This window comes from Canis lupus, chromosome 24 (genome assembly GCF_003254725.2).
Source record: "Canis lupus dingo isolate Sandy chromosome 24, ASM325472v2, whole genome shotgun sequence".
Lineage (NCBI taxonomy): Eukaryota > Metazoa > Chordata > Mammalia > Carnivora > Canidae > Canis > Canis lupus.
This window is the reverse complement of record NC_064266.1, coordinates 17,854,100-17,874,850: the sequence shown is the minus strand read 5'-3', so window position 1 is coordinate 17,874,850 and position 20,751 is coordinate 17,854,100. Positions and strand designations below refer to the sequence as shown.

Sequence of the window (20,751 nt, the reverse complement as noted above, 5' to 3'; positions counted from 1 at the left end):
CAGGGTTGAAACAACAATTAATAATGATCACTGATATGTGCTACAGATACACTTCCTCTTGTTCAAGGATTATTCTGGTGATTATCCAGAGTTTTAAAGCTAAAAGTGACTTGTTAGGCCTTGGGATTCTTTTATTTTTATGGGTTTTTAAGTTTAATTTTATTTTTATGAAAATACTGTCTACGCATAATTGAAAAAAATACATGCTTCAGTGCTCATAAGAGAAAGTAGGAGCATCCTGCCCCACACCTTGCCATTCTTTACCTTCCCTAATTTTAAATTATTTTAGCTATTTTTAACTTCTCTATGCTTACACTATTTCTTGATTTTTCAGTTCAGTTTATCTTTTGATGTCCCACTGTAGATGAGGATTTATTATCCCATGTAACCTCACCCAGCAACTCCTCACACACTATGAGTACAAACAAAATCCCCTTCCTATCCCCTCATAAAGTTAGATCACAGTGCTTGCCTGAATCACTGCTCTCTGTTATGTTGTTATAACTGTAAAACCCCTATTCACAGCTGAGTTGAACTATGATTGTTCTTACCCATTTTTTGGATGGGTGGGGCATCATTCTTTTCTTACCCTAATTTTGACTTTTTTAGTTGTTTGGTTTTCTTACCCTAATTTTTATTTTTTTAATTGTTTGGTTTTCTAAGAGGTTACCCCTGATTTATCCCTGTACTCTGACAGAATGGGAAAATCTGTCTGGGTCAAACACAAGTAAGTACTGACCTGGTTTTAGTTTCTCTTGGAGATGTCTGCCCTAAAACCCTCCAACTTTTTGCTCCCAGGTGTACTACTAGTTCTTGAGGCCTGCTGTATGATTGTCATCTTGGGAATTTCTTTCGCCTTCCTTTTTTTTTTTTTTTTAATTTTTTATTTATTTATGATAGTCACAGAGAGAGAGAGAGAGAGAGGCAGAGACATAGGCAGAGGGAGAAGCAGGCTCCATGCACCGGGAGCCCGACGTGGGATTCGATCCCGGGTCTCCAGGATCGCACCCTGGGCCAAAGGCAGGCGCCAAACCGCTGCGCCACCCAGGGATCCCCTCGCCTTCCTTTTATATTGAAATCTGTTTCCTGGATCTTGTGTCTTCATCTCTCTATTTATTTCCTCTTTTTTTTAATGTTATTTATTTATTCATGAGAGAGAGAGAGAGACATAGGCAGAGAGAGAAGCAGGCTCCATGCAGGGAGCCCAATTTGGGACTCGATCCCGGGACTCCAGGATCATGCCCTGGGCAGAAGGCAGGCACTCAACCACTGAGCCACCCAGGCGTCCCTTGTTTCCTCTATTTAGTGGGGCACATTCTCCAGGAGATTTTTGAGAAAAGGTACAGGGAAGGTAACTTTTCTGTAACCTACTCTGAAAAGTTTTTAATTTTTACCCTCCCATTTGATCAAAAGTTTGCATACAGAATTCTAGGTTGGAAATAATTTTCCACTAGAATTGAGAAGGCATTATGCTGTTTCTTCTAGCTTCCAGTATTAATATTGAGAAGACTATTGCCATTATAACTCCCAATCTTTGCATGAGATCTATTTCTCTCTTTTAAAAATGTATTAAAGTATATTATAAAATCACAGAAACACTTATAAGTATCTAGCTCAGTGAATTATCACAAATTGAACACGTACTTTAGAAGCTCCCGTTTCATCAATCACAACTGCCTTCTTCCCCCAAAGTAACTATTTACCTGACTTCTAAAATTATATATTGTATTTGCCCATTTAAAAAATTTATGTCAAATCACTGCAGAAATTTTAAAACAGTTTAATCAAAAAAAATTAAAAACTTGTGGGATATAGTTAAAGTTGTACTTAGAGGGTATGGCTTTAAATCTGTGGTTCTCAACTGTAGCTGCACAGTAGAATCACTTGAGGAGCTTCTGATGCCCAGACTAGTCACATCAGAATCTCTGGGGATGGGACTCAAGCATTTGAAAGCTCCCCAGGTGATTGCAACATGCAGCTAGGGTTGAGGATCACTGCTTTTTCTTGGGGCGGGGGGGGCGGGGGGGATACCTTTCTCAATAAGTCAGAAAAAGAACTAATTAAATCTAAAGAAAGTAGAAGAAAGCAATATAAATAGAGTAAAATTAATGATGTAGGGGAAGAAGTACAGTAGAGAGGATTAAAAGAACCACAAAGTTGGATCTTTGAAATAATAAGAATAATATTGATAAACCCTTGGCAAGATTGACCAAGAAAAAAGAGAGAAGAGATAAAGTCAGAAACATAACAGGAGGCATTACTCCAAATCACACAGACAATTAAAAAAAAAAGACAATTTTTTCCTCCATAAGAATATTTTATGAGCAACTTTGTGCAAATAAATTTGAAAACGGAACAGATGGAGTAGACAATTAGAAAAACAAAGAATATATACTACTTACTGAAACTGATACAGAATAGGAACTTGAATACTGAATAGCCCTATATCTGTTTAAAAACAATATATAATTTAACATTTTCCCACAAAGATAACTCTAGGCCCAGGTGGCTTTATTGGTAACCTACAGCCTTTTAAGAAAGAAATGTCATTAGTAACCAAATCTTCTAGAGAACAGAAAAAAAAAGGAATACATCCCAATTCGTTTTATGAACTTAGCATAACCTGACAAGAATATTATGAGAATGGAATTTACAAGCCAGTCTTATGAATGAATGAAGAAGCAAAAATCCACCTGTAATACAAAAAGGCAACTATACTGTGACCTAGTTGGGTTCATTCCAGAAATTGCAAATTTGATTTAGCATTAGAAAATCAATCCATGTTATTTACATTAATTGCTTAATAAGGGAGGAGAATAATATGGTCATCTTAATCAATGAGGATAAGCATTTGATAAAGGACCAATATATAAAGCAAAAAATAAAACCAAGTTCTTTTTTTTTTTTTTAAAGATTTTGTTTATTCATGAGAGACACAGAGAGAGCCAGAGACATAGGCAGAGGGAGATGCGGGCTCCCTGCAGGAAGCCTGATGTAGGACCCCAGGATCATAACCTGAGCCAAAGGCAGACACACAACCACTGAGCCACCCAGGTGCCCCAACAAACCACATTCTTAATAGTAAGATGTTATAAACTTTCCCTTTGAGTTTGGGAACAAGGCAGAGATTCTATCAGAGCCACTTGGCTGACTCAGTCAGTGGAGCATGAGACTCTTGATCACAAGGTCGTAAGTTGAAGCCCCACATTGGGGCATAGAGCCTACTTAAAAAAAAAAAAAAAAAAAAATTCCATCTGTTATTTCATTCAACATTATGGCAAAGATTCTAGTCAATACAGTAAGACAAAAATAAAATACATAAGAATTGGAAAAGAAAAAAAATCATCATGCAACAGTGTGATTGTATTTATAGGAAGTCAAAAAAAATCTGCAGAAAAAATATTAGAATTGATAGGTGAATTCAAAATTGCTAGACACAAAGGCAATATTAAAAAATTAGTTCTGTGTTGTACAGAAGCATACATCTTTTGCAGCTCTTATTGGTAAAGGCAGATGCTGGCATGAAAACCATATAATTAATTGTATTTCCCATAGTGAGCCATTAGGTGCCCTCCCCTTTCGACCATGAAAGCAATCCCTTCCTGAGTGATGCTGGGGAGCAGATGGCCTCGCGTTAAGATTCAGCCACGTCCTGATGGGCCCACTTCTGTCTGCTATAAACTGTAGCCTTTAGTTTTTGGATGATGATGACATCTCCACCAAGAAGTAACTGTTGCGTCCCTCCAGTCTTGGAGGGAGAGAAAAGAATCTGACAAAAGCATTCAGTGTTTCTAGGGGGATAAGTCAATTACATTTCTATATTGCACTAACAAAAAATGAAATTTACGTGTTTGTGTTACTTCAGTAAATGAAATTGTTCAAAATTACAGCATAACAGAATCAAGAAAGAATTACAAAAAAAAAAAAAAAATACAAAAAAAATACAAAAAAAAAAAAAAAAAGAAAGAATTACCAAGAAAAAAATGGAGAGGGCAGGGAGACAGTCTACTGACAGTCTGCTTTTTCAAACTCCAGTGATCAGTGAGGCACTGGCACAAAATCAGATTAACCAGTGGAATATGTACATAACCAAGGAAACAAAGTTTAAAAGCCTCAGATTTGTTGGTGATGTGAAGCCTCAGATTTGTTAGTGATGTGAAGATTTGTTAAAATCTGTGAAGCCTCAGATTTGATATGATGAAAAACTAAATATAAATAAAAAGTAGACAGTTATAAACAAGAAGCTTAAAAGAGTAATATAGACTTAATAGCCACCAGTCACATGTAGCTCATGAGCTCTTGAATATAGCTAATGTGACTGAGAAACTGAATTTTTCATTTTACCTAATTTTAACTGATTTAAATATAATTTTTAAAAATAAGTAAATAAATTTGCTACTTGATTCAGTTACCAGAGAACTTGTGTGTTTAGAACAATCTGGATATGTGAATCTACTTTTTCAAATGTAAATGTTATGAAATTTAAATATAGTAGATCAAATATTTTCTGATAAAAATTTAGTGTCCAAATTGAGATGTGCTTATTATAAAATATACACTGGATTTTGAAGACTTAATCGAATATTAGAACATAAGATATCTCAATTTTTATATTGGTCATGTGTTCGAATGATGTTTTGGCGATCTTGGGTTAAATAAAACTTATTTTATTAAAACTAATTTCACCTGTCTTTTTTTTTTTTTTTTTCGCTGTGGCTCATAGAACTTTTAAAAATACTTATGTGGCTCACATTAAATTTCTGTTGAACAATGACCTATATAAAGTAAAGGGAAAATTTTTTAGGGACAACATAAAAAGATATGATAAAATAATGCTAAACTAATCCCAAGGATTTGAAAACAAAATAGTTAAGATTTCATTCAGACTTTTAAAGTAGAAAATCAGCATAAAGATAATTCTCTTTTTTGTTTGTTTGTTTTTAATTTTTATTTATTTATGATAGTCACACAGAGAGAGAGAGAGAGAGAGAGAGAGGCAGAGACATAGGCAGAGGGAGAAGCAGGCTCCATGCACCGGGAGCCCGATGTGGGATTCGATCCCAGGTCTCCAGGATCGTGCCCTGGGCCAAAGGCAGGCGCTAAACCGCTGCGCCACCCAGGGATCCCTGAAGATAATTCTCTTATTATAAATACCAAAAGTAGTTTATGTTCATTGTAAAATTTCATGTAAAAACTAAAATTCAAACTTCCCCTAATCCTCCTCTTTAGAAATTATCACTGTTAATATTTTTTTTTAAGATTTTGCTTTTCTTTTTTTTTTTTTAATTTTTATTTATTTATGATAGTCACAGAGAGAGAGAGAGAGAGAGGCAGAGACATAGGCAGAGGGAGAAGCAGGCTCCAGGCACCGGGAGCCCGACATGGGATTCGATCCTGGGTCTCCAGGATCGTGCCCTGGGCCAAAGGCAGGCGCCAAACTGCTGCGCCACCCAGGGATCCCAACTGTTAATATTTTGATGTATGTGTTTCCACAATTTTTTCTCTTTGCATATACACTGCACACAAGTTGTGGTTTTTCTGATTCTTTGGTTTATAAAATGGGTTCCCTCCTTACATGTTGTTCTATTGTTTTTTCACTCAATGTTCTATGGGTAACTTTTCCCATGTGGGGATTCACTTAACTTTTAAACAGCTTTTTTCGTAGTACAAATACCATATTTTCTTTTGACTGACTCTTAGATTGTCCTCAATTTTTGTTACATTATATGCTTTTACTTTTTTCTATGATGATCTCTCTGGGATAGTTTTTTTTTGTCCTATAATTGCTATATCAAAATGCAGAAACACTGCCATGGCCCTTAAGAATAGTTTCATGAATTTACACTCCTAAAAGCTGGAATACAATTTCTCTTGCTATTTCCACCTATTTATCTTATTAGTTCTCAGCAACACTAGAAATTGTCATTATTTTTTATTTCATTAGTCTCGAAGGTATCACTGATATTTTAAATCTGGATTTCTTTAATTATGACTGACATTTACTGATGTCTTCCAATTCTTGTTTTGAAATACCGGTCCTTATCATTTGTTCATATTTCTATTGGGATATTTGCCTTTTTCTTGCTGAAATTTAGGACTTTGTTTTATTTTGCAACTATTAACAGGTGTGTGTGTGTTCACTTGTTTGTCTTCAGACCCCATTTATGGTATTTTCCAAGCAGGTCTCTTAGTCCTTCCCTGTTTTCTTCATGGGTATTTTACCTGTTTGTCTTTTCATGTTTAGGTGTTCCTATGTCCATCTGGAATCTGTTTGAGTATTACTTTACTATATCCTTCAGAAACTTGTCAGTGAATTAGGACGAGATACTAATGGCTTCAACTCAAAGGCCACACCATCCATTAGGCCAGGAATTCACTATGTCATTCCCTTATTTAGAGAATGCTCAGCATAGCTCATTGGAGCTGAGTGGGTAGCACAGAACCTCTGTGTCAAATGAGGTAATGCCAGTAACATGGAGTGCTGGAATTTTGATGAAACGACTTCCCATTCACAAAAAAAAAAAATCTCTTCATTCCACAGAAGTATAGATTCCAAAAGAAAACTGCCCTCTCTGATGTTACCACATAAAATTAAAATCCCAAGATCCCTTCCCACTCCTCCAGCAGTTTTTCATTCTACTTAGTGCTGGGCAACCAAGAGTCACTGACATGAGCCACCTGCCATATTCTTTCATTTTCCTTTTGTTCTGTGTTCTAGGTGAGCTCTGTAGCAGTTTTTCTAGCTCATTAATTTAATATAAAATTGGATCTGTTTGTTTTGTTGAGCCCATCTGATAAAGACTATTTTTTATTTTAACATTTGCATTTTCTCCCAGAGTGGGGCCAAAACATCACTCTATATTCTTGCAGGTTCAGTATTTCATGAGACTTTGTCCTGTAGTGACTCCCACCAGATTATGGGCCCCTCCAAGATAGCCATCATTTCCTTCCTTGTTGACCATGTGAGCTGCAGGGCCTGGAGGAGGGGTGGTGGACTCAACTTGGTTCTCCTCTGTGTTTACCTCAAAGATACTTACCCAGTCCCACTGACCTGTCATAGTCTTACTCCTTCAGAACCCAACGCAGTTGCCTACTCCCTGAAGTCTTCTGACACATTCACTCCAAAGTCCATCCCTTTTGAAACTCTGCCCTACTCCTATTCCTATTATAGCACTTAATCACCCTTTAATGCAATTGTGCAGCAGTCTAGAGTTTCATCAGCTCATACATAGATGAACCTACATACAAACTTTGACATACAAAGATTAACAGGGCCAGTTAGAACCCTCTCCTACAAGTTTAAAATTGGGTTTCAGAGCCTGAAACAATTACTTCATGTCTTGCAGTGCTGTCTGTCCCTAGAACTCCCTGGGAAGCTTAAAAAGCAGCAGCAGCAGCAGCAGCAGCCTGGACCCTATGCCCCAGAGATGCTGATTACATTGGTTTCCTATGGAACCCGATCTGATCCTTGTGATATTTTAAAGACTCTCCAGTGATTCTTACATTCATTTGGCATTGAGAAACCCAGAATTAGCTGAAAGTTGTGTGAATTCAGAGCCTGGGGCCTTATTACATCCATCCACATGCAAGCTAAAACAATAGGAGGTCAGATGGGAAAGAATTTCATGTAATTCCCAAGAGGATAGGACCATAGCTTCAGCTGGCAGCTTCATGATTCCAGTTCCTACAAGAGCTGGCTGCTTTAAGGTCTAAGAGAACCCCACAGTCATTCCCCCACAGCCATCTAAGTGGCCTCTGAGGTAGTGGTTATCTGGGATTTAAATTCTAGATTGTAATTATTTTACATTATATAGGAACAATTTTTGTAAGTTTTACCTTTTTTTTTCCTTGCACTATCTTATGTGTCCCATGTCTTCCCCTTTGTTGGATATTGCTGTTGTGCAAGACTTAGGAGTTCATTGAGAAAGGACCTGAGAAAGAATTTGATACTGGGGATGAGGAGGAGGGGATGGTTCTATAGAGTCTTGAGCTTTGCAACACTGTCTTCTGTCTCTTTGCTTGTTTCCCCTCCTTCAGTTCTTTTTTTTTTTTTTTTTTTTGAATTCTAGAATTCTCTATTCAATTAATGAGAGGGATTCCAGATCTGTCCTTTATATTTCTTTACTGAACCCACATATTCTTTCATTTTCCTTTTGTTCTGTGTTCTAGGTGAGCTCTGTAGCAGTATTTTCTAGCTCATTAATTTAATCCAAAATTGGATCTGTTTGTTTTGTTGAGCCCATCTGATAAAGACTATTTTTTATTTTAACATTTGCATTTTACTTCTAATATGTTTTTCCTTATAACTTGAGTCTGTTTTATGAATGCAGTTTCCTCTCATATTCCTTTGTGAGATTAATATTTTATTTTGAAGTCTTATTTTGTGCTCTTATTAATACCTCTCCTCAGATGTTTGGGTTGTTTTTTTTTAAGATTTTATTTATTTATTCATAATAGACACAGAGTGAGAGAGAGGCAGAGACACAGGCAGAGGGTGAAGCAGGCTCCATGCAGGGAGCCTGACGTGGGACTCGATCCTGGGTCTCCAGGAGCTGAAGGCGGCGCTAAACTGCTGAGCCACCCAGGCTGCCCAGATGTTTGGGTTTTGTTTTGTTTGATATCTCTCTTCACACTGTTGGTTTCCTTGAGATATCTGCCCTTGTTTTGTGTTGAAGATTGCTGTTTGCCTGTGTGTGAATGCTGTTTCTGTGTGTCACAGCCTCCAGTGTGTGTGGAGTAGGGGCAGAACATGCTGTTGGGTGGGCTGTACTGTTAGTTTGTCTTCTGAATGAGAGAGCAGCCATCCTGTCTGGCCTCCCTGGCCCCAGGCCCAGAACTTACTGCCTTAAGGCCTGTCTCCCATTGCTCAGCACTGACAGAGAAGGGGGAAGAAGCCAGCTGGTGCGGCCACTCTGAATGTGGCTCCCCTTGATCACTCTGGCAGTTCCCCTCCCTCCTTATGTCCATAAGGGGCTTAGAGCACATTTGGTTTTATTTTACTTTGTTTTTTTGTTCAAATTTTTAAAAAGCTTTGTTTAAAGCAATTTTAGGTTTTACAACAAAACTAGAGAAGAAGGTATAGAGATTTCCCATAGACCCCCCTGCCTCCAAACATGTACAGCCTCTCCTGTTATCAGCATTACCCCCCAGAATTGGACATTTCCTACTAAGGGTGAACCTACATTGACACATCATAATCATCCAAAGCCCAGAGTTGACCTTAGAGTTCACTCTTGGTGTTGGACATTCTATGGGTTTAGACAAATACGTCATGACATAGATCCAGCATCATAATATCATGCAGAGTATTTTCACTACCCTAAAAATCCTTCTGTTGGAGACCTTTTTGCTTTCCAGCCCTCTCTAATCTGACTTCCATCCCCACACCCCACCTAAATTTGTGTATGTATGGAAGGCAGCAAGAACATCTCTATTGCCAAATCCAAAAGATATTTTTCAGTTTGCATATTTTTCATTCTCAGCAGTAACAAGCAACTGACCACCCATCACTGACACTCTTCTGGCCTTCTCTGACCCCAGACTGCCCTGAGGCCACTCTTCTGTTGAACTTTTCTGACCAACCTCTTCCTGTTGATGTTCTTCCAGAGCTTAACTCTGGCCATCTTCTCATTCTGTATTCCTGGTTGAACTCTGCCATCCCATCTGCAGCTTAACATGCCCAGAAGCAAACTCTTCTTCAGCCCTTCCTCACCAGTCTTCACAGCATCACCCTGCCACTTCCAAGTCACTTCTCTCCCATGCAGTAGACACTCTCCCACCACATCCCAGCAGTCAGAGCCCCTCTACTAGAAAGTCCAGAAGAGACCTTGAAAATGAATGCATCTAAACATATTCCCTTGTCTCATACTCAGAGGCTTTTCATCGTATCTCAAATAAAAACCAAGGTGAACTGACCTTTGCTCACCCCTCCATACTCATCTTATGCTACTCTCCCCTGTATTCCCACTTCTGTTTTTTTTTAAAGCACCAGGCTCTTTACCATTTGCACGTGCTTATCCTTTTTTTTTCTGGAAAATGCTTTCCTTCTTTCTTCTCCCTACCCTTCATCTGTATACATTTACTCGTTGTTTGGCTTTTTCAAACAACACCCAGTTCTCTGACACCCAACTGGTTGTCCTACAGTTCAGTTGAGTTCTGACACTACCTGGAAATGGCACAGACCCCATAGGTTAAGGGCTCAGTCTGACATGACTGCCTCCACTTCAGATGTCAACCACCAGTGGGTCCCCAAGCCACCCATGCTTCTGGCTGGCCATCCACAGATTTGGGGGTTCCCATGACCCTCTTCAGATTTGACAGTTTACTAAAATGATTCACAGAACTCAGAAAAGCACAGTACTTAAAATTAGTTTTATTACAAAGAGTATAATTGAGGAACAGCCACATGGAAAGCATGCATAAGGTGTAGGAGTAGGTGGAGAGCACAGAGCTTCCGCACTCCCTCTCTGGGTGTGCCACCTTCCCAGCACATGGACATGTTCACCAACCCAGATGTTCCCTCAAACCTCTTATTCCTTGTTTCCTTCAAGGTTTCATTACATAGGTGTGACTAAGGAACTCAATCTCTAGCCCTCTCCCTTCCCTCAGGCTGGGGGGATGGGACAGGGTACTGAACAGTTTAACTTTCTAATCATGTGATTGGTTTTTCCAGTGACCAACCACCATCCCAAAGCTATCTGGGTCCCTCCCTCCCATGAGTCATCATTAGCATACAAAGGACACTCCTCAATTATATCTCAATACACTTGTTATTAAAAAAAAAAAACACAGCTCATTCAGACTCAGAGACCATTCATTTTAAAAATTATATCTTCCTTTGTATAAATTACTTTGTACAAAAAACTATTAAAAATATAATTTTTTTAACTTTTTAAATTTAAAAATAGCTCATTCCTTTATCACTAAGGATATTCTATGAAAAGATCAACGCAATTTCTTCACTTCTTGATGGAGTTGGACATTTGGGCTGTTTTCAGTTTGGGGCTATTATAAATAAATAAAGAACGTTTGTGTAAAAGATGGGGAAGGGGAACTCCTATCACTCAAGAAATTTTAAGAATTTTGGGAGCTCTGTACCAGGAACTCGGGACAAAGACCAAATATATATATTTCTTTTATTATACCACACTCATCCTTCAGGTCTTGGCAGAGTGTCACTTCCTCCAAGATTTCATCCCGGAACCCCCAAACTAAATTGTCTTCCCTTGTTCTCTCCCACAGAACCATATTTTCATCATGGTACTTCTCACAGCTGTTTACTCACTTCCTATCTGTGCCCACAGTTAGACTCTAAGCTTCAAGAGAGCAGGGGCACTGTCTCTTTTGGTCATCCCTATGCACACACAGACCTTCAGCACCTGGCACACAGTCATGTGCAAATATATGTGGAAACTAAACCAGGCCTTCGGGAGAAGCACTGAGTCTTGAGGAGCCAGAGGCACCAGCCTCTCTGAAGGAAGAAAGCTAATGGTGCTGGTTGATGGCCCACTTTCAAGGGGACATAGAGGCTGCATGCTAATACAGTAATTCAGTATCTCCAGTCAGCAGGTGTTCTGAATATTCTTGGAACATGTGTACAGAATGAGATGACCCTGCTGCCAAGCACTAGCCCAGTAAGGAGTAGTCCCTAATGCTGACAGGTAGAAGACAGAATGACACAATCAGAATTGATTGGGAAGATCTTTAGGGACCTTGGAATCTTATGTAGTAAACAAGGACAGATGGTGTTTTTGTCATTTCTTCTTTTTGAGAGTGGAACCTTTGAAAAGAATCCACAGCTGCTTTTTTTTTTTCTTTCTGGATTTTGTTTAAGAACTAAGAATGATGATCTGACAACAGAGTCCCTTTTATGAGCATAAGGGAGAAAATGTTTTCCCCAAGCAGGTTAACCAGGTTCCAAAGGATCCAAGTGAAAAGAAGGAGAGAAGAAGGGATCCAGACAATCTTAAGCACTCTGAAGAACAGCTCAGATAACACAGAAAAGAGAATTAGAGTGGGGTGGTGTGGGGCAGGGCACTCAGTGATTCAAGTGAGAAAATCAGCGTGAGGTGAGAGTACTTCCAGACTCAGGCACAGGCATCTAAAGTAAACTCTAGATCCCGACAAGTCCATTAAGTCATTTTATATCTTAATGAGATGCTATTCTAGACTCCAGTAGGGGCCTTGTATATGAAGAGAGAAATAATAAGACCCACTTGCTCACTCACTGTGAGAGTCAGATGAGGTCGTGTACATGAAAGGGCTTTGTATCTGGGAGTGAGGCTCTAGAGTGTTTAGGACAGCTGGTAGCCGTAGAGGACTGACACTGTGGCAGTCTTTGTGGCTCTCAGAGGGCAATGTCTAAGTGAGGATAAAAAGGAGAAGTAAGTGATGTCACATCACCTGGCCACAAGGAGGCCATGTAATGAGAATTTCTGTTACAGACTCAATAGGATATTCTTGTAAAACTTAATTACTTGAACTACTGCTAGACCTTGCCAGATTGACAGCAGACACTTTGTCAAGTCCTTCATATTCCTGAAGATAGAAGTGATTATGAGTTCCTGCCACTCTGGATCTAATTCTGACCAGAGTGTGGAAGTGCACATCACAGGAACTTGGGAGAAGCAGTGGTATCTCTGTGTTCAAGCTGACTTGGAGGTCAAGGCCAGGCCAAGAAAATGCATACATAGTTTTAGAAAAGCCAGGCTTGTAAGAGCAGAAAACGATAACCATTAGTTAATAGTCTTACCCTCTGGGGGAAAGTTCAGGACGCTCTCAAAAATATCATTCTAACTGCACAATTACAGTTAAGCTGGTGAAAAACAGATGCCCCCAACACTGAGCTCTCACACAAATTTTGAGTTTTCAAAAGGCATATACAAAAAGTAAAAAGAAAAACTTAGAATCAAGGCATGGATTTTTTGGAGAATAGCCTCAGGAAAGTACAAGCCTTTGAAAGCAGGAACAGATTTAGGACAAAAAAGGTGAGAGGATTCTTGTTTTCTCCTAAGGTACAGAGCTGACAGGACAGGAGAGACCCTTAGCCTGGGGCTAGTGTCCTAGTTTTGAAAGAGAGAAGTACACTTCTTTGATGATCTTTGAATGACATTGACAAAACAATAATTAAAGGCTAATTAATGGACACATAGGAATTCACTAGATCATTCTCTCTACTTGTGTGTATGTTTGAAAATTTTCATGGTTTAATATTTCTTTAAATTACCTTCACATAGAAAAATCCAGAAAACAGTTGACAAGAGGGACTGTAGGAAGGTGAATACTGGGTTATAGCATGACCTGTCCTAAAATCAGTGGTAGGAAGAAAAGGGAGGTGAATCAGTGAGTGCCCCTTATTAGAAATAATTAGAATGTCCTTTGTTGTTGTATTACCCTGGGAGAAATCATATCAGCTTTGAGGGATGACCACTGTGTGTCAGTGTGCTCCTTGTTTCACTTCTTAGAAAAGCTGGGATCTGTGGAAGGAATGGGCTTGGTGGTGTTTTTAACAAGTCTGTGATGAAGACAGAAGCCCCACCTGGGCCTGGGGGGAAGGGGACACAGACCTTCTGAGCTGCACTCTCTTACATCTCTGGATTGAGGGTAGTCCCGGGAGAGGCCTCTGAGCAACACCAGGGCACCTGCTCCTGAGGATAGTCCTGTACTCAACTGCATCAGTAGCATCCAGACCCACTTGGAAGCTCTTAGTCCCTCCTTGCCCTTCCATGTGGATTTGCTGCCTCCTTGTGTTTCTATTAGAATAAAAATAACAAAAAGCAGGATTATGCATGGAAACCAAGAAAGACAAATTATTCTTCTCAGACTCCTTTACTGTTTCTTCCTCTTCTCCCCAACTTCTCAAGGGTGGATCCCCCAACCCAGGACATTCTTCTGTATTTGTTTTCACCCCCTGGGTCACCTCATCCAGATTTATTACTTCAAATGCATTAAAGAGTTTACCCTTGAACAGTATAGGTTTGAACTCTGCAGGTCCACTTATATGTGGATTTTTTTCAATAAGTACAGTATAGTAAATGTAATTTCCTTATGATTCCCCCCCCTTTTTTTAAGATTTATGTATTTATTTGAGAGAGAGCACAAGCAGGAAGGGTAGGGAGAGGGAGAGAGAATCTCAAGTGGACTCCATGTTGAGCAACCGACATGAGGCTTGATCTCATGACCCTGCAGTCATGACCTGAGCCAAAACCAAGAGTCACGTTTAACTAACTGTGCCACCCAGGTGCCACCTTATGATTTTCTTAATAACATTTTATTTTCTCTGTCTTTCCTTATTGTAAGAATACAGCATATAATACATATAACATACAAAATATGAGTTAATCAACTATATTATCAGTAAGGCTTCCTATCAACAGTAGATTATTAGTAGTAAAGTTTTGGGGCAGTCAAAAGTTATATATGGGTTTTCAACTGTGCAGAGGGTCAGCACCCCTAATCCTCTCATTATTCAAGGGTTTACTGTGTATGCTTATGATTCCCAAATGCCACCTCCTAGCCTCCTGACCCATAGCTGCCTACATCTCCTTTCGGTGGTTAGGTGGATATCTCAGAAGTCAGCATGTCTCTTACTGTCTGTCTGCTGTCTTGTACCTGCTCCACCCAGAACCTTCCCTCTCTAGGTTGATGGCAAGTTCCTCAGATCAAAATCCCTGACTTCTCCATTCCATACTCTACATCCAGCACATCAGCAAATTCTATGGTCTCAACCTTCAAATTATGTCCAGATTCCAAAGTGCTTTCCACACCCATGCTACAACCACCCTGGCTTGAGCCACCATCATCTCTCTTAGACCTACTGGTCTCCCTATTTCTGCTGCTGCAGACCTAAAGTTCTTAGCCTAAGTTAAATGATATTTATCTGCTCAAATACCTAAGTTAGTTCCTCATCTCATTCAGTAAAACCCAATACCCTTACAGTGCCTGCAGGCCTTCCATGGTCTGCTTCTCTTTATCTCTCTGCCTTTATCTGTGACCCAACTGCCCCCACTCCAGCCATGGTGGCCTCCTGAGGTTCCTCAGGCAGTCCTAGGTATGTCCTTGCCTCTGGCTTTGCACAGCCAAGCCCATTGCCCAGGTGTGTTTCTGTAGACATCCCCTGATCCACCTCTCATGCCTCCTTCAAATCTTGCTCAGATATCACCTTCTCAAGAAGTAAGGCTCACCCACTCTGACCATTCTGCTTTAGAGTGCCAGTGGCACCCCTGAACCCACTTTCCCTTACCATCTTTCTATTTCTGTAGCATTTACTACCTTCTCACATGCCCTATAATTTGCTTGTTTGTTTTGTTTACTTTTTATCTCCAGCTGATGGAATGTCCACTCCATGAAAACTGCAGTCTTTTGTTCAGTTCATCAGTGTATTTTATGGGCCTAGAACAACAGGACCTATGTCAATAAAATATTGATTGAAAGGAAAATAGGCACCTCGGTGGCTCAGTGGTTGAGCGTCTGTCTGCCTTTGGTCTGTCTGATTGAAAGGAAAATAGGCACCTCGGTGGCTCAGTGGTTGAGCGTCTGTCTGCCTTTTGGAGAAGCCTGCTTCTCCCTCTGCCTGCCTATGTCTCTGCCTCTCTCTGTGTGTCTCTCATGAATAAATAATTGAAATCTTGGGGCACCTGGGTGGCTCAGTGGTTGAGCGTCTGCCTTCAGCTCAGGGCATGATCTTGGGGTCCTGGGATCAAGTCCCACATCGGGCTCCCTGCAGGGAGTCTGCTTCTCCCTCTGCCTACATCTCTGCCCCTCTGTGTGTTTCTCATGAATAAATAAATAAAATCTTTTAAAAATAAACAAATAAATGAAATCTTAAAAAAAAAAATAAAGGAAAATAGAGACTGTCAGAGAGGAGGAAGGACCAGGAGAGTCAGGACAGCCAAGAGGCCCAGTCAGGCAGGAATTGAAGCCTCTCCCCTGAATGATGATGACTGTGGAAAGCCCCTTCTCTTGAATCCGGGAATCCACTGGAGGGATCTTTCCCCCTGTTCTTGTTGGGGCAGCAGTGGGCTGTGGGAGCCCACTGGGAAGGCAGAAGTTAGTCATCCCCACACCTCAGAGTGCCCTCTCCAGCCAGCCTGAGGGCCTGCCTCTGGTCGGTTGGCTCTTGGGTTCACTGAGGCTGCCATTCTGGAAACCAACCCCATGCTGCAGATGCCTTGTATCTGCAAATAACAGAAGTCAGTCTTTCTCTCCATTGTCAGGGTAGCTTTTCAAACCCTTCACACCTGGTTTACAGATGAAGGCATGTTGAAAGCGTTTACAGTTACAAGACCAGTAGGAGTTACTCTCTGCCTACCAGTAGGAGTTAAGAAAGTTGTCGGTTTGAGGTTGATCATTTTATTTTATAAAAATTAGATGAATTTCCTTTCTAAAAATACAATTGAATGTGTATTTTATATATATATATATATATATATATATATATATATATATATATATATGTTTATTCTTGTGTGTACCTCTTCTGTATGAAAAGCTGGTTGTTCTTTAATAACTTTTCTCATTTTCTTAGACTTTTATCAGTAAAGGTTTGCTAATTCAATTAGATAGCTTGCTTGTCATTCATTATTATTATCCTAGAATTATTTTTCTTATTTGGGATAAGCCATGATGGGCCATCTCGATAAAAGGCCCAGTGGGAGGTCAGAGCTCTCTCCCAGTGCCTTTGGGGACACTACAGTCTAGAGGTCAGGTCAGGAAGCTCAGCTTATCAGTCTTTTTACACTTGCTTCCTGTGAACCAGGTACATGGTTATGATAAGTGATGAGAAAGGTACTTGGAATGGTATTTGGGGGATTCTCCCTGCCTGGCCTGAGGTGGGGGTGACAGTGCTGATTCTGGGGGCTGGGATAATAACTCAGTACTCTCCTTTCTCACAGTTGTTTCCTCTCTTTGCTCCTGGTGGCTGCTGTGGTTTGGAAGATCAAACAAAGTTGTTGGGCCTCCAGGCGTAGAGAGGTAAGCCTCAATGGATAAAGGTTCCTGAATGCCTGTCAGTTCTTCCTTTCTCTTTCTCTAAAGCAAGTCCGTTTTAGCTAATTAGTGATAATTTATAGACATACCACAGGGAGACTAATGCTGCCATTTCTGCAGAGTATGGTCAGTAGATTTCGACTAGTGTGATATAAAGTATAATTCTGCACCACATACTTTTAACTTTCTAAAAGGGAACTTTAGTATTGACTTATAGCTGCCAGTTCCGCCCATTCTACCAGTGCTCTGTCCTTAGCTCAGGCAGATCTGAGGGCTCAGGAGCAGAGTTTTTCATGAGAACGAGAGTAAAATCAGCCAGCTAAACCATCTCTGAAATATCTCATCACGCAAAGATAAATCAGTGTCTAGTCAAGTTTTTGCTTGAGTTTTATTTTTTAATGAGTCTTGATTTATTTCCAGAGCTCCGTTCCTAAAGTGGTATCAATAAGTCAAGCAAATATTTTTATGATTGACCAAATAAATAAACTTGCTTAAAAGTGACAACATAAAATCTTGTTTTTCACAACTTTCACTAGTGTTATTACTCTGCCTTCTAGAGTCCTGTCTGTTGCATTGTTGATAATGGAAGGGCACTGAGCTCTAGGCTGATATATGCTCCTCCGTCTTCTGTATCTATTCTTGCCCTTTTCTATATAAAAATTTATCTATGGACAAGATTTAGAAGAGAACAAGAATATCGCAAATCAAAACTTAGAAGCACACAGCCCTATTCCCTGAATATTAGTGTCTGTAATGAGGGCCTCCTCCTGGAGGTCATGACCCCTTTTCTGACCCATATAAAAGTAATGTTAGCATAAAGGTAATGTTGCATCCTTTTTATTATCGTTTTTAAATTCAGTGGGTAACATATTCAGAGGGATTTTTTTTAAAGATTTATTTATTTATTCATCAGAGACACAAACTGAGAGAGAGGCAGAGACATAGGCAGAGGGAGAAGCAGGCTCCATGCAGGGAGCTCAATGTGGGACTTGATCCTGGGACTCCAGGATCATGACCTGAGCCAAAGGCAGGCAGGTGCCCAAACACTGAGCCACCCAGGTGTCCCCAGAAGGAATTTTCTAATAGCTCCATTACTAAGACATTTTAAAATCCCAATGAATTGTACAGTATTCTAAAAAAAAGTAGAAGTGATCCAAATAGAGTAAGAAAGAAGTGGGAAGACTCAATAAACATGGCCAGGGAAGGAATTGAAAACTTCTCAGAATATACTCTCTCCACAAAGGGCATTACCCAGGGAGTTTACATTTGAGATGAGCTTATGGAAATAGTAAGTCTATTTTTCCTTGAGTGCTTAGGAGAATTGTTTATTTCTAAAATACATAAACTGTTCTCAAGTAAGGGAAAAGATGGAAAGCTTAAAAGAGTCCTAATTCATGGTATCCATAGAAACTTTGAATCCCAAACCTGAGAAAAAGCACCAAAAAACAAAGACCAGTCACACAGTGACTTTATGTGGAACAGTTCTAATTTACCAGTGTAATAATGGGATCATTTACTACAGGAAAACCTACAGAATAGGTTATATCAGTGGGTAAAAATAGAACCTAAATTTTTAGTAATGGCCAAGTAATCACTTAGTCATTTGTTGAAATTCAACATCAGTTCCTGGTTTAAAAGCAAAACTCTTGGGATGCCTGGGTGGCTCAGTGGTTGAGGGTCTGCCTTTGGCTCAGGGCGTGATCCCAAGGTCCTGGGATCGAGTCCCACATCAGACTCCCTGTGTCTGTGTCTCTGGTTCTCTCTGTGTCTCTCATGAATAAATAAATAAAATCTTAAATAAATAAATAAACAAACAAACAAATAAAACAAAACTCTTTGTAAACTCAAAAATAATACCTCCTTATTAACACTATAAGGAATATCCAAATAACCAACATCACTCATGATATGAAAACACTAGAAGTTGTACTGAGAAAATCAGTATTATGACAGGTTTGTCATAATAAGAGCTGACATTTGAGCATTTCTAAATTCCAGGCACTATTCTTAAAGGTTTTATATAGATTAACTAATTTACTCTTCATAACAAGCTTATGAAATAGGAGGAAACTGAGGCTCAAAGAAGCAGAATAACTTACCCATCATCACACAGTTACTAAGAGACCAAACTGGGCTTTAAACTTGGGACTTTGGTCTTTACAGGCTATGTAAATACAGTCCTGGAGTCCCCATCGTCACTTATTTCTGCTCTGGATATTCTCGGCTGTGCACTCAAAGAAAAAGAAATAAGTTTTATTACTATTGAAAAGGAGGCAAAATTATTACTTTCAGATAAGATGATTAAAGCATAGTATAGCAGCAATTTGCATGCATAAAAAGTAATACTTAAGTAGATCAAAAATAAATCAAGGAAGACAAACAGCCAACTAGAAAATGTTTGCAACATACTTGAAAGAAAATATGAAGAGGATGAATACCTTGTAGAAAAAAGGTTTTTAAAATGTATGCTTATGAATTTAAATGAAATTTTTAAAAGATATTTACTCATTCTATAATAGGAATGGTGAATGTATGGTGAAGGAAATTTTCTTTTGCCATACCAGAGAGCATGCTTAATTAAATAAGAAGGAAGAATTAGAAGATCCCTACCTCCCAGGGTTATGATAGGCTTTATTTAGGCTCATTAAGAATAACAATTTCTTCAGCATATTTTTTTAAAGATTTTATTTATTTATTCATGGGAGAGAGAGAGAGTGAGAGGCAGAGACACAGGCAGAGGGAGAAGCAGGCTCCATGCAGGGAGCCTGATATGGGACTCGATCCTAGGTCTCCAGGATCATGTCCTGGGCCGAAGGCAGCACTAAACCGCTGAGCCACCCAGGCTGCCCAGCATTTTATTTTTTAAATCATTTAAATTTCTTTAAAAATTCCAGGTTATACTTCTTTTAAAATTCTCTCCCCACCACCACCAAAAAAAGTAGCTTATGACAGTTGATCAACAAATTAAGCTTTTACCCTTGTGATTTGAAATTTCTGTGAACCCGACTATTCAGAATATATTTCTACATTTCTACACTGTTAGTCATGTTTATCCCTCTCAGAATTGTAGAAGAAATGACTTAATGAGATTTGTAACAACAAAAATAATAACAACTAACACTGCTTAAGTGCTTGCTCTATGCCAGGCCCCATTTTACTTGTTTGTCCACACATTATCTCATGCACTCTTCGTAAAGGAACTTCCAAACTGGAAGAGCAGAAGTGTTCTGTCCTACTGGGACTCTAGCTCTTGGGGTAGCACAGAACCCAAAGTAGGGTTGCTCCACATATTTGTTGAGTAAATGGACCAACAGTTTGATGAGATCTAGAATGTTGTTATTAGTATTTTAAGAAAATGTTTAACATAAAAATATCCTTCTATACCAGAGCCATTGTCTACCCAGACTAAGATTCTGTCTCCTACCATAGTTCCACATTGGTGGTTTGCAGGAAGGCCTGGTTGTCTTCCATGGCATGACCTCCAGGCTTCAATGATATGCCTGGATCTCCAATATCCTTAATGATACATGAATGATATAGATTGATCCACCATGTGCTGGGCACTCAGCTGGTTAGTGTCTCCTTTAATCCTAGTAACACAGGTTTAAAATTCCTAATACAGAGAAGAGGAAACTGAAACCCAGAGACTTTAAACACCTTTCTTAAGGTGATGCAGCTGGAAATTGGATCAAGGATTCACATCCAAGCCTCCCCTAAATCCAAGGCCCCTGCTTGTCCCTCTAACTCTGCCAAACTTCACACTTG

The 20,751-nt window shown here is 39.5% G+C and overlaps 1 protein-coding gene across 4 annotated transcripts in view; it reads left to right on the top strand.

Annotated features, from left to right (window-relative positions):
• Nucleotides 1-20,751, top strand: part of ATRN (attractin) — a 161,557-nt gene that overhangs the window by 128,956 nt on the left and 11,850 nt on the right. For 2 of the 4 annotated variants that reach the window (XM_025469459.3, XM_049100733.1), the window contains one exon: nucleotides 16,893-16,971. The exons of 1 other annotated variant lie outside the window; for it this stretch is intronic. In XM_025469459.3, the coding sequence (XP_025325244.1) occupies nucleotides 16,893-16,971 (79 nt within the window). Of the gene's footprint in view, nucleotides 1-3,555; nucleotides 4,681-16,892; nucleotides 16,972-20,751 lie in introns of those variants that run through there. One more of the 4 variants, XM_025469460.3, reaches the window with a different exon arrangement.